Genomic DNA, 14,241 nt, shown 5'->3' with positions numbered 1-14,241 from the left:
GAAGAGTCTCAGGGCCTGGACATGAGAAAGAAAAGTGTCTCCGTCCTAGAAGTCCCCATAATTCAGTAGAGCAGCCCTCAACTTTTAGCATACCTAAAAAGAACCTAGTAAACACAGTAAAGAATGTGGATTCCTCTGTCCCAGACCCAAAGAGGCTAATCAAGAGGAGCCTGGGTCCTCCCAAGTAAACAATGCTGGCCAAAGTATAATAGCTTGAATCCTTCTCCAAACCTAACTCTCTCTCTCTCTCAAGAGACCCTGTGACCACCACCTCTGTCCTTCACACTGGATAACCTACTTGCTTGGACCACCATCCTTCCCAAGGAAGGTCCACGCCTCAGTTTTGTACCCTCTATAGCATTCAGTATGATATGTTTTAAATACCAGGTGCTCAAAAATTATTTGCCAGGTGACTCCTCCACTTCTCCAGCTCTCCTGCTGACATGGCCTTTTATGTGCACAAACCTCACACATGCAGAGAGCCTCGGCTGATATGTCTGGCTTCTTGGGGCTAGTGCCTGCCCACACTCTACCTCCGCTGAGTTTCTCTCTGTCCTGTGGCAGTGCTATCTTCAGCACTGTGCCAGGTGAACATAACAATTCCATTTTTCAGGAATTGTTCAGAATGCCTCTCTGGAGCCACACCACCTCCAAAATACAGGCAGTATATAGATCCAGAGTCTTACGATAGTTTCCTGGAAACATCTGAGTAGAGGCCATCGATAGAGACCAAATGAGATGGTGACTGGGTGAAACAGGAACAATACACACCTAGAGAGATAAGGCCCTGGTGGATGAGTCTCACTCAGCATGCATCAGCTTTTGTTCCTCTACTTCCTCGCCAGGGGCTGGGCAGGGCAGGGTAGGGCAAGAGCCCTAGGAGCAGGAATCGAACCTGGGCTGAATATTAACTCTATGGCAAACACCAGGCACTGGGACGGAGTGGTACTCCGTCCCCACGGTTCAGCAGGAAGGAGGGGGAGAGGGAGCCCGAGGGGAGGGATGGATTTTTGGAAGCAAATTGACCTCACCTAGGAAGAAACCCTGTTAAGATCCAGAGGAAATCCTGGCGCTCCAACCAATCCGGTAGGCAGACGCCAGACGTGGGACAAGGAGATGGGGGAGGTGAATGAGCACAGGACAGGCGTGGGTGCAGTGTGGAAGGGCTGGAAAAAGGGTGGGGTTGGGACAGGGGTTTTATCTGGAGAGGTGCGACCTCTTTGGAGGGAGTTCAGGGCCAGCTGTGTTGTGTTCGAGGAAGTCTTCATATTAGAAGGTAAACAAACCACAGAAGGGTATGGGTGCAGCCAAAGGAAGAGGGGCAGCCAGGCTGTTCATCGCAGCCCCCATTTCAGCTCTCTCACTGTCTCCACTGCCCCAGCCCCATCATTCCACTCTACAAAGCTTTATCCCTTTGCTCTCAAACTTATGCCAGCCAGACTTACTCGGTCATTCCATGGGATTGGCACTTCCCTCCATAAGGCTGGCATCCCCAACAGGGGGCGCATCAGGCAACTCGGGGGCTGTGTCTCTGTCTGCTGCTCAGGACTAGGCTCCTTGGCTGGGCTGCCATAGAGTCGGCAGACACCGCAGCAGTGAGACATGAGACAGAGGAGGCACAGCAAGGACACCTCTGGGACCCTGTCTCACCCAGAGCAAAAACCCACTGGGCCAAGCAGGGCTCACATTCAGGGAGCAGACTGCACCGTTCCGCCCCTCAGGCCATGACCTGGTCACTCTCAACTCCGCCCACGGTTTGCTAAGCAAAGTCCCATCTCTGCTAGCCCTGTATCTCACAGGTACAGCCCCAGCTGGAGGCCTCATGAAATAAAATCCTTGTCAACGCGCCGGCAGGGATAGGGGTTGCAGTGGGGGAAGGAAATACAGGTGTAAGCTGGCCCCAGGGCAGTGGCACAAGGCACGGTCTTCAAACACCTGCTCTTGACCACATGTTTTCCCTCCCAGCCTTCCACCTGTTCCCAGGGCTCAGCGACTCCCCTTCCTGTGACCCACTCTTTAGCTCAAGGTGGTTTGTCATTGTACTGATAGTGCCTCCCCACTAACCATGTAAGAGTAAACGTGCTTGTCTTCTGCAAGCAGGTGGCAGGTGAAGGAAGAGGCTGAGGTGTGGGCGGGGAGGTGGTGAGTAGGTGTCCTTTCACATCAGACTCAGGCCATTGACTCACCTGGACCTCCAAAGCTCCTGCAAGGGTCAGTGCTCTGCAGGGTCCTGGCTGCCACTGGTCTAACTGTATCCAGCTTTGCCCAGGGCTGGGGATTGCAAAGCCTTTGCCTATCTGAAGGGCTTCTAGTACATTAATGAAGCTGAGGCATCAGAGCAACTGGAGCTGACACTAAGCAAGAGAGATCAGAAAGACAACTGTGGGCAAAGCCGAGAAGGGCTGGGTTTCTCCCTGAAGGCCAGATCCCAGCTGGCCCAAGGCAATGCAGGTGAAAGGCAGAGGCCTGCATAGGATGAGGGAAAGCAGAAACCATCAGATCAGCAAGGGTGGGGCATTCCTGAACAAAGCAAGTAACTGCTTGGGAGACTGAGGTATTCAGGGGAAGCTTCTCCATGATGCATCTAAACACAAGAGCGTAACTTGGGATAGTAGGGAGTTCCCCTCCCGAGCAACCCAGTTGTGGTGCTCCTTTGAACTGGCTTCTGCACTACGGCAGTTACTGATTATCCTCTAGAGGTGCCACTTCCCATGACAGAAATACATGGAAGAAACATGAAGAGAAGACAAAACAAGAGACAACAACTGTGCAAAACCCAGGCAGCCCAGGCGGTTGGAGGCCCCTACCTCCTCCTCCTAACATCCACCTTCCTTTCTTACCTCCTCTCTACTCCCTGTACCTGTCCTGCGACAGGACTCCAGTGTGGACCTTCAGCAACTGACCTGGAAGAGTGCAGCCCTAGGCCACAGAGGACAGTACTAGGAGCCATGCAGCAGGCAGAAAAGGGGCTGCCAGGCCCTGGAGGCTGATTTGAAGAAAAGTGAGATTCACTGCTCTCAGGCTTCTCAGAGTACAATAAGGCAGAAATAGTGGCTTGAGCAATGCTCAGCATCTCTGCTGTCATGGGGACCCCTGACTTGTAAGCTCCCTGTCCTCCAGCAAGGAGGTTAAGCATCTCGTAACCTGTCCCACATGGGGCTCTCAGACATGCAGGTCCTGTTAGGCCTCAGACATCAATCAGTCTTACACGTAGGGCTGATGGGGGAGCGGGTGCAGTGGTGTACCCCTGTAATCCCAGCACCGTGGGACGCTGAGGCAGGAGGATTGAAAGTTTAAGCTCAGCTGGGCAAGTTAGCAATTTAGCAAGACACTGACTCAAAATATAAACAAAAACAAATAAAACAGCTGGGAATTTGTTTGCTGCTTTGGCCATGGGTTCAACTCTCAGTACTGGGGCAGGGGAGCAGGGCTGTTAAAACTTGTCGGGCAGAAAGAGAAAGCCAGCAAGAACAGGAACCAGAACCACAGAATGGAAAAGTAAATGAGGGGAAGGAAAGGAAGTAGTGAGTGGGGTCAGAAAGCAAAGGGTAGAGAAAAATTAAAGGAGGAGAAAGAAAAATGAAACAGAAATGGCTGAGCTAAACAGCAATGGAAAGAAAAAGGTACAGGACATTGGTAACCAGGATAAACACCCGCATGGGCTAACCTGGATTGTTTTTAATGTTTAACAGGCCCATAGCTGTGCATTTCCTGTTCCCCTTTAGGGGCACTAGTTCTGCAATGTCACCCAAAAATGGATTAGTGGTAAAAGATGCTGGGCCATGGACAGCACCACAGGATGGGGCTCACAGTCTTCCCTTCTCCTCTCAACTAGAGAGGGTGTCCTCATCCTCTGGATATGAGCTCTGAGCAGCCTGGGAGGCCAAGGACAGGCGACCCACAGGGTGGGTCTAGGGGAGGAGCAGGCAGGAAGAGTCCAGCTTCTCTCCCATCTCAGGCGTCCTAACCTTCATTCAACTCCGATCAGCACAGCTCACCTAGAGCTGAGGCAAGAAATCAGTGAAAAATCACTTAGGACATTAGCCAGGTGTGGTGGCACACAGTTATAGTCCCAGCACTCTGGGAGGCTGAGGCAGGATGGTCATGTGTTCCAGCCCAGTTAGGAAAACTCAGTGAGATCCTATCTCAAAACAAAAGCTAAAGGGGTTGGGGAAGTAGCTCGGTAAGAATGTCCTGGGCTCAAACCACAGTACCACAGAAAAGTGGGGGGAAGTCCAGGGCAGGCAGCCACAGAGCAGCAAGAGGCGGGAAGCCACAGATTAGTTAGCATGTGTCTGACACTGAGGAACTGCTGAACACACGCAAGAAAACATACAGTGTATAGAGTCAGACACCAGCCCCACATTAAACCCAAGACTTTCCCTAGTCCCTCCCTCTCCACCCTCCAACACCTTCCATTCACAGCCACTTTCTCCATGTGGCTCCATGCCCACGCCACACAGGGGCAAAGCTGGCACACAGAGGCAGGGAAGTGCCATGGTCGGAGTCAAGTGTGAAGTCCAGCAGGCTCAGGGAAGGGGAGAAGAGTGGCTGAAGCTGGGCCATGGTGCACAATGCCAGCTCTGCTGCTGGGCAGTCCCGGGGGGGGGCAGGGTACGCGTGGCCAGGGCCAGAGGCAGCCAGCTGCCCTTTGGAGGAAGAGTTTAAAGTCCCACAGTCCAGTCCACATGACCAAGGGGATGCTGCCTGTACTCCAGAAGGCCCTTGGGCGTGGAGTGACTGGATGCTACCAAAGGATGGCTAGGAAATGGCTGCCACGATGCCTTTCCAGAGACCCAAGGGCAGTGTAAGGCTACTAGAAGGAGCTCACTTTGGGAGATGGGGGTGGGCTTGCCAGGAACAGAAGGAAAATTCCATGACACAACACAGCTCCTATAAAAGGGAACATCTTTGGGTGACTTCTGTCCCAAGATGTCTTTAAGAGATGGAATTTGGTCCCTATGTTCACATTCCCAGGCTGCCCCAGTCCTGCCCAACTGCTTTTCCCCTCTAGGACCAGAAAGGCTTCGTCCAGGAGGAGAAGCAAGGCAGGGGTTAGGCAGGCCATCCCTCCTTGGTTTCCGTGAATTCAATGCTCCCTCCCCAGGGCTGTCCTGCCCTGCTACAGAGGACTCTGTAGGAGACTAGTGAAAGGGAGGATCCCACAGGGACTCGAGGTATGAGCCACTCCTGTCCCGCCCTTGGCCCACATCCCTCTCCACCCACTTCACAGGTACCCAACAAGAAGAGAAACAGGAGTACTTACATTGTACCAGCTCTGGCTTTTCTGAAAAGACAAAAATGAAATGGAGAGTGAAGTTAGTCGGGGAAGAGGCACTGGGGATGGCTAGGGTACTCCTGGCCCAGAGGGTGGGTGCACAAACAGCAGAGGGTGGCCAGGGAGGAGGAATCCGAATGCAGCTGAATGCTTCCCATGTTGCTGCTCAGGAGGGTCCTCCTTTCTCAAGACAGCTCCAGAAAGGAGGCCCGGGGAGCTGTCCATGCTGGAAGCCCCATCACGGCCGGGGCGGCTGGGGACACAGGCAGTGGCAGCACCAAGTAGCGCTCAGCTGGAAGGGAGTCGGAGCCCCATCACAAGGTTCTTCTGATGGGGGTGCAGGATGCACTATGGGCATCCCAGACGCAGTCCCCAAATGGGACCTGACCAGAAGCAAAGTACAGACGGAGACCAACCCAGCCTTGTGCTCCAGGAAACCCCCTCTGGAAGGCAGGGTGGGGCTCTTCTGTGCCAGGGAGGGGCTGCCTACGATCCTCCTCCAATCATGCTCTCAGCAGCCGGGGATATAGCTCAGTGGTTCCGCTGCCTGCCTTGCAACCATGTTCACAGCTACCACCAAGGAAACTCCTCAGATCCCAAACTGACTGCTCACCTAAGCGATAATTTCAGAAAAATACTAGGGGCTTCTGCATGGAGAGTAAAGTCGAGGTCTACAGTGGTCCTTTCCAATTCTGTGGTGTCCTATTTTGTTACCAGCAAAGCCAGATTCTACCCTAGCTCCAGAATTGAGAAGTTTTCCATTCCCAGAAGAATTTCTTCGAAAAAGAGGAGGGATGGCTACATTGCGCCTTGTCTTTCTCCAAACTCTACAGACAGATATCCTTTAGGTACATCCCACCGGGACAACAGAAACTTCACCTATAGCTCAAAGCCTTGGCAAGACCCAGCAACATGGATCCTCAGCAATTTCTATCCCTTCCACCTGGTATGAGGGGCTCAACTCCAGAGGGCAAAGGATGGTGGCCCCTGTCTCAGCATGGCTGCTGAGCAAATTTCCAGCAAGGTACGCCAGAGTCTGGGTGAGTGTGACCGCAGCAACAACTGGGTGGTCACAGGATCTATCTCCCCTCTCTGGAAGAACTGCAGAGGCATCTTGACCCTATATTCTGAAGGTGGCTGCAGTCAGCAGACACGGCAGGGGCAGGCAGACGAGGGGGGTCAGGCAGGGGTGTGCTGCCTCTCCCCTCAACCTCACTGGCCAGATTGCACCCAAGGAGCAGATGGCAAGGCATGCTCCTAATCCCCCTCTTCAAGAGGCTCTCTGTAGTCATTTACCAAACATGCTGTCACAGTGGTCTAATCTGGAGGTTGCATACACCTACCCTAGTGTCATCTTCTCCTCTGATCCAGAGCTCTTAGTACAGAAAGGGACAAACGCAGAGGTCGAAGTCCATTATTCTGTCATTAGGTGGCAGAGGTCCACACAGGAAACCTGGGCCTGCAACCCGCCCCTAGCCAGCTAAGGCCACCTCATCTGGAGGAGGGTAAATGCGGCCAACAGGCTGCATCTGAGTGGACCTGCATCTCACTTCCTGGGCATTCACAGAGAACCTGTGACTGTCAGACCAGAGGTTCAGGGCTGAGCACGTTCCAGCAGCAGGAAGTGCACTCTGGGACCTAATACCTCCAGAGGCCCACAGGCTCCTGGTACTTCAACGAACCCGACCCAGGGCAGCATATCCTTGCTTCACAGTGGAAACGGTATCTCCTATACTGTCACCTCAGTCCTTGTTCTATGCCTTCCTATGAGACCCAAGGCAGGAAGCAATGAACAGAAACCGGGCAGGCTTGGCGGGGGGACACCAAGACCCTTAGTGAACGCTGTGACATGGTGCTCTCCATCCGACCCCGTGTAGACAGAGCAGATTTTGCCTTTCCATGTGCTAGTATATAGATGTGTACCCCTTCCAAGTCTATTTAGAACAAAGAACTTCAGCATCACCAAGAGCTTCAACCAGGGAACCCTGCGCCATCTCTGACCAGCCCTGTGAAATATTTGCTCTTCTGTGAAGGGTGGGTAAGAACAAGTTATCCCAATATTCAGAAGAAACGTGAACTACACCGCCCATCAGCAAGGATGCCAGAGGCCCTGTCCCTCACAACTCAGCTGGGCAGCTGCTCTGTGCTACCACTGAGGGCACCTCCGGGACAAATGGGCACCCACACTACCAGCAAAGCCCACACCAACACTCGAGACTGCCCACACCAGGGCACCTCTGGGAGGTGAATTTCATTCTCGGGCCTCTGTATTCCTGGGCGTGGTCCCCAAGAAGCCACTGACAAGGTGTATGAGATGGCAGGACAGTGAGGCTGCTGTCCCACTGCAATGCTCCTCCCTGCACAACAGTGAGAGGGGAAGAAGGGACTGAGCCAGACAGGAGGTGAGGGGAGGAGGGAGTAGGAACAAGGACAGAGCTACTGAGATGGGAAGTGAGCTGGACGCTTCCCCTGCCTTCCATATACAGTAGCCGAGGAGCAAGGATGGATGGAAAGCAGACCCATCACTGTAAGGTGATTTCCTGTCCCCACGACTACAAATACCTCTCCAGGTAAAGGTGCAGGGAGTGCAGAAGATGGGCAGGGTGAGTGTGGTGGGGGAGACTAGAAGCTCTACATTTGGAGGAGGTAGGGAGAAAAAAATAACTCCTTACTTTGATCAGGTTAAGTTTGTCATACTGAAAAGAAAACCACAAAAATTAGAATTGAAAAAAAAAACAAAATAAGAGAAATGCCAAAGGGGTGCTAGTGTCGCAGCATGAGGGTGACATCATGAGCACACAGAGAAGGGCACTGCGGGGCAGAACCCCTTATCTGTGGCCCCATCTACCTGACTGACACTGCCTAGCAGGGCAGGTGGGCGGTCAGGACCTGGTAGGAGCAGGCAAGAGGATCTAGGCTCCCTCTAGTGGCCTCAGACTGTCACTACTGAGCATCAGCTGGATGGCGGACAAGAGGAAGGCAGCCTGGAGGCAGAAGAAGCTAGGGTCACCTGGACAGGAGAGTCAAAGGGGGTGAAGCCTTAGGAATTGTCACATCCAGCCTTAATATAACTAGTGGAAAAATGGAAACCAGAGGGGAAAAAAGAGGCCTCACAACAGGAAGAAGAGGAAGCACTGTCCAGCTTGCCTGATAAATGCAGGGGTGGTCCCTTCTAGCAGCGAACAGGGGACAGAGTGAGGTGGCCTCGCTATGTGTGCAGCCCTGGCAGCTTTGGCTCTTAGGTCCCTTACTGTGGATACATCTGGTCAACCTGAGCGGACGTTCCACGGTGCACACGGTGCGTCCACTGCACTGGCCTGTGTGGAACCTCCTTCCTGCACCAGTTGTCATGTTCCTCCTTCGAGGTCTCTGTGCCCTTGAGTAACCACAGCTGCTTGCAAGTCTGCCTGGGGAGGGACAGAACCCTTTCCTGTACACGCCAGCCTGTCCTATTTCCGCTGCACTTAGAGGATGGTAAGGACTTGGTGAGTATGTCTATGTGGAATGGCTGTGCCCAAACCCCAGCTTTTCAAAGGGACAGAAAAACCTCATTCCTGCAGTTACCTCCTTCCTGAGCTCCGGAAGGGGGCTAAGTTTGGTTCTCACTTCACAATCAGCACCTGGCCCTTTCATAATGTCTCTCCAAAAGCCTACTCTAAAATCTACTTGCTCCCTGGGATGCATCCTGGCCACCCCCACTCACAAATGATTTCTCCTGCCTCTGAATCTGAATGCTACCCTGAGCTTCTTATGTAGCTCTAAGTCAAGTTTGTTTTATAGATACTTTGGGTAAAACAGTCTACATTTCCCAGACTACACTGTCCACACCTGCCAGGTCACAATGGCTACATCTACTGGTCCAGATTGGCTGAACCACATAATTCTATTCTTGTGGGACCTTGTTCACCCACCCCCCTGAGATTCCAATCAATCCTCATTACTAGGTATTCACCTAGCTTACCCCATCACCTGGCCAAAGCATGCACTCCGTAAGTAGTGACTATTGAGAGCATCCATCAGTATTGCTCTACTTACCGACTACCTCGCTAGGCCTAAAGGTGAGAGCTTAGAACTTCACTTGAGAGTGGAAAAGTGCTCAGACTCTGGACAGAAGCAAACAGCAGGAATAGCCCATGTCCAGCTGCACCCTCACCCTGGCCAGCCCCTTCAGCACCTGTATCAACCGAGGCAGAGATCTGAGCACTCAGAAGGGAATAACATAGGTCATGGTCCCCTGACAGACTGCCCAGCCACCTGAACGCAACTCCTACCGCTGCCTTGCCCCGGGCTCGTTTCGCCTTCCCTGCCCACAGCTAGCCACAGCCATTTAAAATCCGCACAGACACAGTGTGCTTTTAGTCTGAGGTCACATCCTACAGGCGTGGCCATGTAGCTTCTTGTTCTTCTCTCAGGGAAGCAGGAAAGAACAGCTGGTCCTCCTCCTCCCCAAGGCACACAGGGACTATTACAAATCGTTCCTCAGCTTCCTCTTCTTCCAGCTGCAACCCTTCCCCATGAGGACTTCTGGAGCCTCACCGTCTACAATACCCACTGCTCACTGCTCACTGCCCACGTCAGGCCTCTGAGATCCTGGGTCGTGGAAAGACACTAACACTGTCTTTCTGGTCTGCTCTTAATTCTCCAGGACCTGGAAGGGGTTACTGTTGACACTCAGTAACCTCTAGGTGCTGGCACAGTACCCTCTTTGATTAAAGCCCTCCAAGGTCCTAAGATCTCCAGGAGCCTGGGACTGGGTGGAAACAGTAAAGGGGGCTACGGCTGAGCAGGTCCCCAAGTGGAGAAAAGGAGTGTGCCAGTCAAAACTGCTGAGGTTACTGCTCCTGAACCAGTGAACTTATGGCACTGAATTTCTGACCCCACACCAGTGCACCCTTCCTGCACATTTCCAATCACTCCTGCCAGGGAAGCTGGGATCACCCACCAAGTGGGCTCAGGGACCAGTAGTAGGAGCAGATAGGGCCTCCCACCCCCACAGGAATGGTACTACTCTGTGAGACTCTGCTTCTAGAAGGTACCATGTAAGGGGGGGACTCAATTCCCATCAGAAGCAGTGTTTGGGGAGCAGGCAGACAGACAGGAGGAGGGTGGGGTCTGTTCTCTGACATTGGGTGCACTGGGAATAGTCCCTTGGTGACTCCAAGCCAGCCTGCCAGGGGGCAGTAAGGCTGGCCCTTCTGAAAAAGGGACCAAGCAGGACATATGGGTGGGCAGAACTGGCAGGGACAGAGGGCAGGGATGCTGAGCACTACAGACAGTTTGACACTAGAGGGGTGATAAAAACAAAAGACAGAGACAAAAGATGGCTTACTTTTGAGAGGCGCTTGTGAGACTAAGACCATGCATGCAAAGAAGGTATTTGGGAAATGGTGGGGAAGAAGAGGAAGAACAAGAAATCAAAAGACAAATTCAGGTGGGAAACCAGCTCCCATGCCTCCCAGGGGTCCCCAGCCCTTCCCCAGGTCCTATAAGTCTGCTGATAAGGAGAAACTTCTTGAAGGAAGACCTGGGCAGTGACATGTCCTGCTTCCCAGAGGCCTGAATGTAGGGAGGGACCCTCTGGGGACCCATAGTCAGCCCAGGCCTTGGTGTATAACTCTGAGCATGGCCCTGGTGCCCAGGAGGGTGCTCAGGTGGTGCAAACCTTCTTGGGAGGGATGGACAGCGCCGTGTTGCTGTCCTCACTGCCAGGTGAGCACTGAAGGGGTCAGTATAAAAGGCAGGATGATGGCTAGGGGAGAGGTGAAATGAAGCATTCTGGAAGGTTCTCTGGAGACTCTCCCTGGTCATATAGTAATCCCAAACAATGCTCCCTGTTATTCCAGCTCTAGGGACCAAATGTAAAGGTAGCAGAAATAAACAGATTACCCTTCCTGATTCCTGACCCCTGAGCCTCTCTCTTCTAGATCTCAAAGGACAGGAGGCTGCTCAGTTTCTAAAGAGACAAGGGCAGGTAGAGAATCACCTTACTGGCTCCAGGCCCCAGTGTCTATCTATAGTATACTTTCTCTGGGACACCAGGACACAGTGTGGGGAAGTTGTCTACCTCCCCAAGCCCACCATCCCAACTAACAGGAAAGCACAGAGCGCAGCTCACCTTGGAATTTTTGCCACCGCTCCTGCCAGACTGTGAGGAGCAGCTGCGCTGCACACCCTGCTCCGGGGTGGACGGGGACTTGTCCGAGGAGTGATCCGAGCCCTTCTCCACCATGGTGTCTCCGTCCTGGTTCTGTGGGGTTGGCGAGCGAGACCTCTTCCGGAGGATGGGGGAGCAGGCCGGTGTGCTGCGGTTGGAGTTACTGGCAGTGCTGCAGAGGCAGATGGAGAGAGGGAGTAGGGGACAGGGAAAGGGAAGAGAGCCAGGCAGTCAGTAACTGCAGGACAAGTGCAAAGGAGCAGCTCAGGGAGCCAGGGTCAGGGGCTGGGGAGACACGGGGAAAAGGGGCCCGGTTAAGGACTTACTGCCCTGTAACACTGTTACTGGCCAGGAGAGGGCAGTGGTGCCAACGTGAAAAGGAAAATTGGAAGAGGAAAGGGCAAGTAGGACAATTAACATTCAGACATCTGTCTGTCTATCCATTCAATTATTTTTGAGTGCCTATTATATGCCAAAAATTGTCTAGGGTAAACAATTTAATTCCTGAAAGACAAATTATTAATCACCCAATACTATCTGCTCATTTTATACATTACATGATACTTTCATTTAAAAAATAAAGTGATATCCTTCTTTGTAAAATACATACTTATGATCATACCAGCTTCTTAAAACATTCCAACAAGATCCTAACAGCAAGTGCCACAATCCCTGATTAAAAATGAACCATGAACATGTGACAGAGAGACAAATGTCCTCTGATCATGCAGGGCCTAGACACAAAACCCAACTCTTCTTCTGTAACTTACCCTACCATGTAATTCCCTTGTAAGCCTTGCTGGTTCCTTCTTCCTCTACTGGGGGGCTGCATCTGCCTTCCCCAAATTCTTTTCCAGCAAGTAACTTACACTTCTCACTGCACTTAATCCAACTAGATCTAAGCTTACAATCTAAACACATAATCACTATTTAATATTTAGCTTGTTTTCAATGGAGTAGAAGAAATGCAGATGGAAACTAAATACATGTAAGTTTCCAGTGGATGTTTGCTTTGTTTCAAAAGAATGGAGAAAGGACGAAGATGGGAAAGGCTAATTAGAAAGAGGACGGGGAAATGGAAAGGAAAGGAAATAGACTAGAAAGCCAAAGAAGTTCAAGATGGGGTGGATGAGTGTCCTGCCCACCTACCCAGCAGCAAGGACAGGTGGAACACCCAGGGATGGATCTCAGGAAGCCACACCCTGGCCCTCCCCAGGGAGTGGACAGTGACATTTGCATAAAGATCCAACTATAACCAGGTGGATCCATTTGCAAAGAAAACCATCCCTCTTCAGCCAAATCTTCTACCTGGACATCCTGGGTGGATGCATGGAGGACGAAAAGGTACAAGAGCCCCAGCTTGCAAGTATGGTGGGGGGGGGATCTGGGGAGGGGAGCAATGCAGCATCTTCTAGAAGAAAACTGATGGAGAAAAGGGAGGAAAGGGCCACGAATTTGGCTCAGTGGTTTCACCACCTGCCTCGCAAGTGCAAGGGACCAAGTTCAATTCCCAGTACAAAATAAAGGGTGGGGGGAGACCAGAGAAAAGGAAAATAAATGCAATCAAAGGATATATGTAGAAAAACAGGGTCCATGGTTTTGCTTCATCCCAAAACAAAATACGCATTTAAAATATCATGTAAAATATCAATGATAACTGTAATTTTAGGAAACCTAAGATGCCGCTCTCCAAAGAGGCTTGATTGCCTTTTTATATCCACCACCATCCTTTGGCTTGTGACTCTCGACTCATTCAGCACTATAAACCCCAAGGAAAGAATTAGGTTCCTTTGCTTCCACTAGAGAAGCCAAGCCTTGGGGGATGCATGAGAAGCAGATCTGCTTGCCCAACACTGCCCTCCGGGGAATCCTAGAATCCAGGGTTTACCTGCCTGGATGTTAGGTGCTGGCTCACCTGTCTAGAGTTAACCTCTTTTCTCTTGGGCCAATGCCAGCCCACAGCCAGGTCCCCAAGGTTTAAACCATCTTCAAGGTTTACATTCCTGGAGAACAAGCAGGAACCCAACCTTCTAATCTCAATTAATTCACTCGAAAGAGAACTGGAGGGAAGGCACAACAAAGCACATGTCCATCTCTGACAAAAAGAGCCCCTAGCCCTTCCCATTTCTTTATAAGTAAGGGCCATCTTCACACATGCTAATTCCATACCCTGGAATGAAAAGAAGCTTCCTTTTTCCTTCTCCAAACTCAGAATGCCTACCAGTGATGGCTGATGAGGAGTGGGCAGAAGTTTCTAAGGTAGAGGAAACTGACTCCAGTTATTCAAAGCAACATGGGTCTCTCTGAAGGATCACAAGGTCCATGTGGTCTCTCACTGCCTAGGGATCCACTTCAGCACATATCACATGCCACCCAGGGACATGTGTACCTTCAGCTTTGCCTCTGACACATGTGCCAGTGAATAGCTTAGACCGTCTCTTTGTGCTCGTAAGGCCACTGGGCAGCTGTGTGGTTGAAAATTTCCTCTCTGATGATTTGTACCTCTCTTCTATCCCACTTTCTGCCTCCCTCACTGGTTCCTCTTTCTACTCAGCCTAGAAGCCATTCCTTCCCCTCCCTGGCCATCTCTTGTTTCTCTAACTTCAACCTGGCCTCTACACAGAGACTCGCCTGCTACTGGCTCTGCTCACACTTTCTACCCTGGCTCAGTGATCCACTGCCAAGTAGAAGCTTCCTCCCAATGGCAGTCGCGTGAGTGCCTTGGATACCAAACAGCTGGCTGTCTTTCCTCCCAGACTTCCTCCCCCTGCTGCCCATTCTCAGCAACGTTATCACCTCCTAGTCTCGC

The 14,241-nt window shown here is 51.8% G+C and overlaps 1 protein-coding gene across 16 annotated transcripts in view; it reads right to left on the bottom strand.

Annotated features, from left to right (window-relative positions):
- Positions 1–14,241, bottom strand: part of Gramd1b (GRAM domain containing 1B) — a 163,672-nt gene that overhangs the window by 30,939 nt on the left and 118,492 nt on the right. For 13 of the 16 annotated variants that reach the window (XM_033764404.1, XM_033764405.1, XM_033764393.1 and 10 more), the window contains 3 exons: positions 11,394–11,604; positions 10,608–10,628; positions 5,267–5,287 (listed from right to left, as the gene is read on the bottom strand). In XM_033764404.1, the coding sequence (XP_033620295.1) occupies positions 5,267–5,287; positions 10,608–10,628; positions 11,394–11,604 (253 nt within the window). Of the gene's footprint in view, positions 1–1,445; positions 1,738–5,266; positions 5,288–10,607; positions 10,629–11,393; positions 11,605–14,241 lie in introns of those variants that run through there. The other 3 variants (XM_010618051.1, XM_010618052.2, XM_010618060.3) reach the window with 2 other exon arrangements.

The sequence above is a fragment of the Fukomys damarensis genome, unplaced genomic scaffold (genome assembly GCF_012274545.1).
Source record: "Fukomys damarensis isolate Sample0158 unplaced genomic scaffold, DMR_v1.0_HiC HiC_scaffold_16, whole genome shotgun sequence".
Lineage (NCBI taxonomy): Eukaryota > Metazoa > Chordata > Mammalia > Rodentia > Bathyergidae > Fukomys > Fukomys damarensis.
Note: the sequence above shows the minus strand (reverse complement) of the source record. Positions and strands in the feature narration are given on the sequence as shown.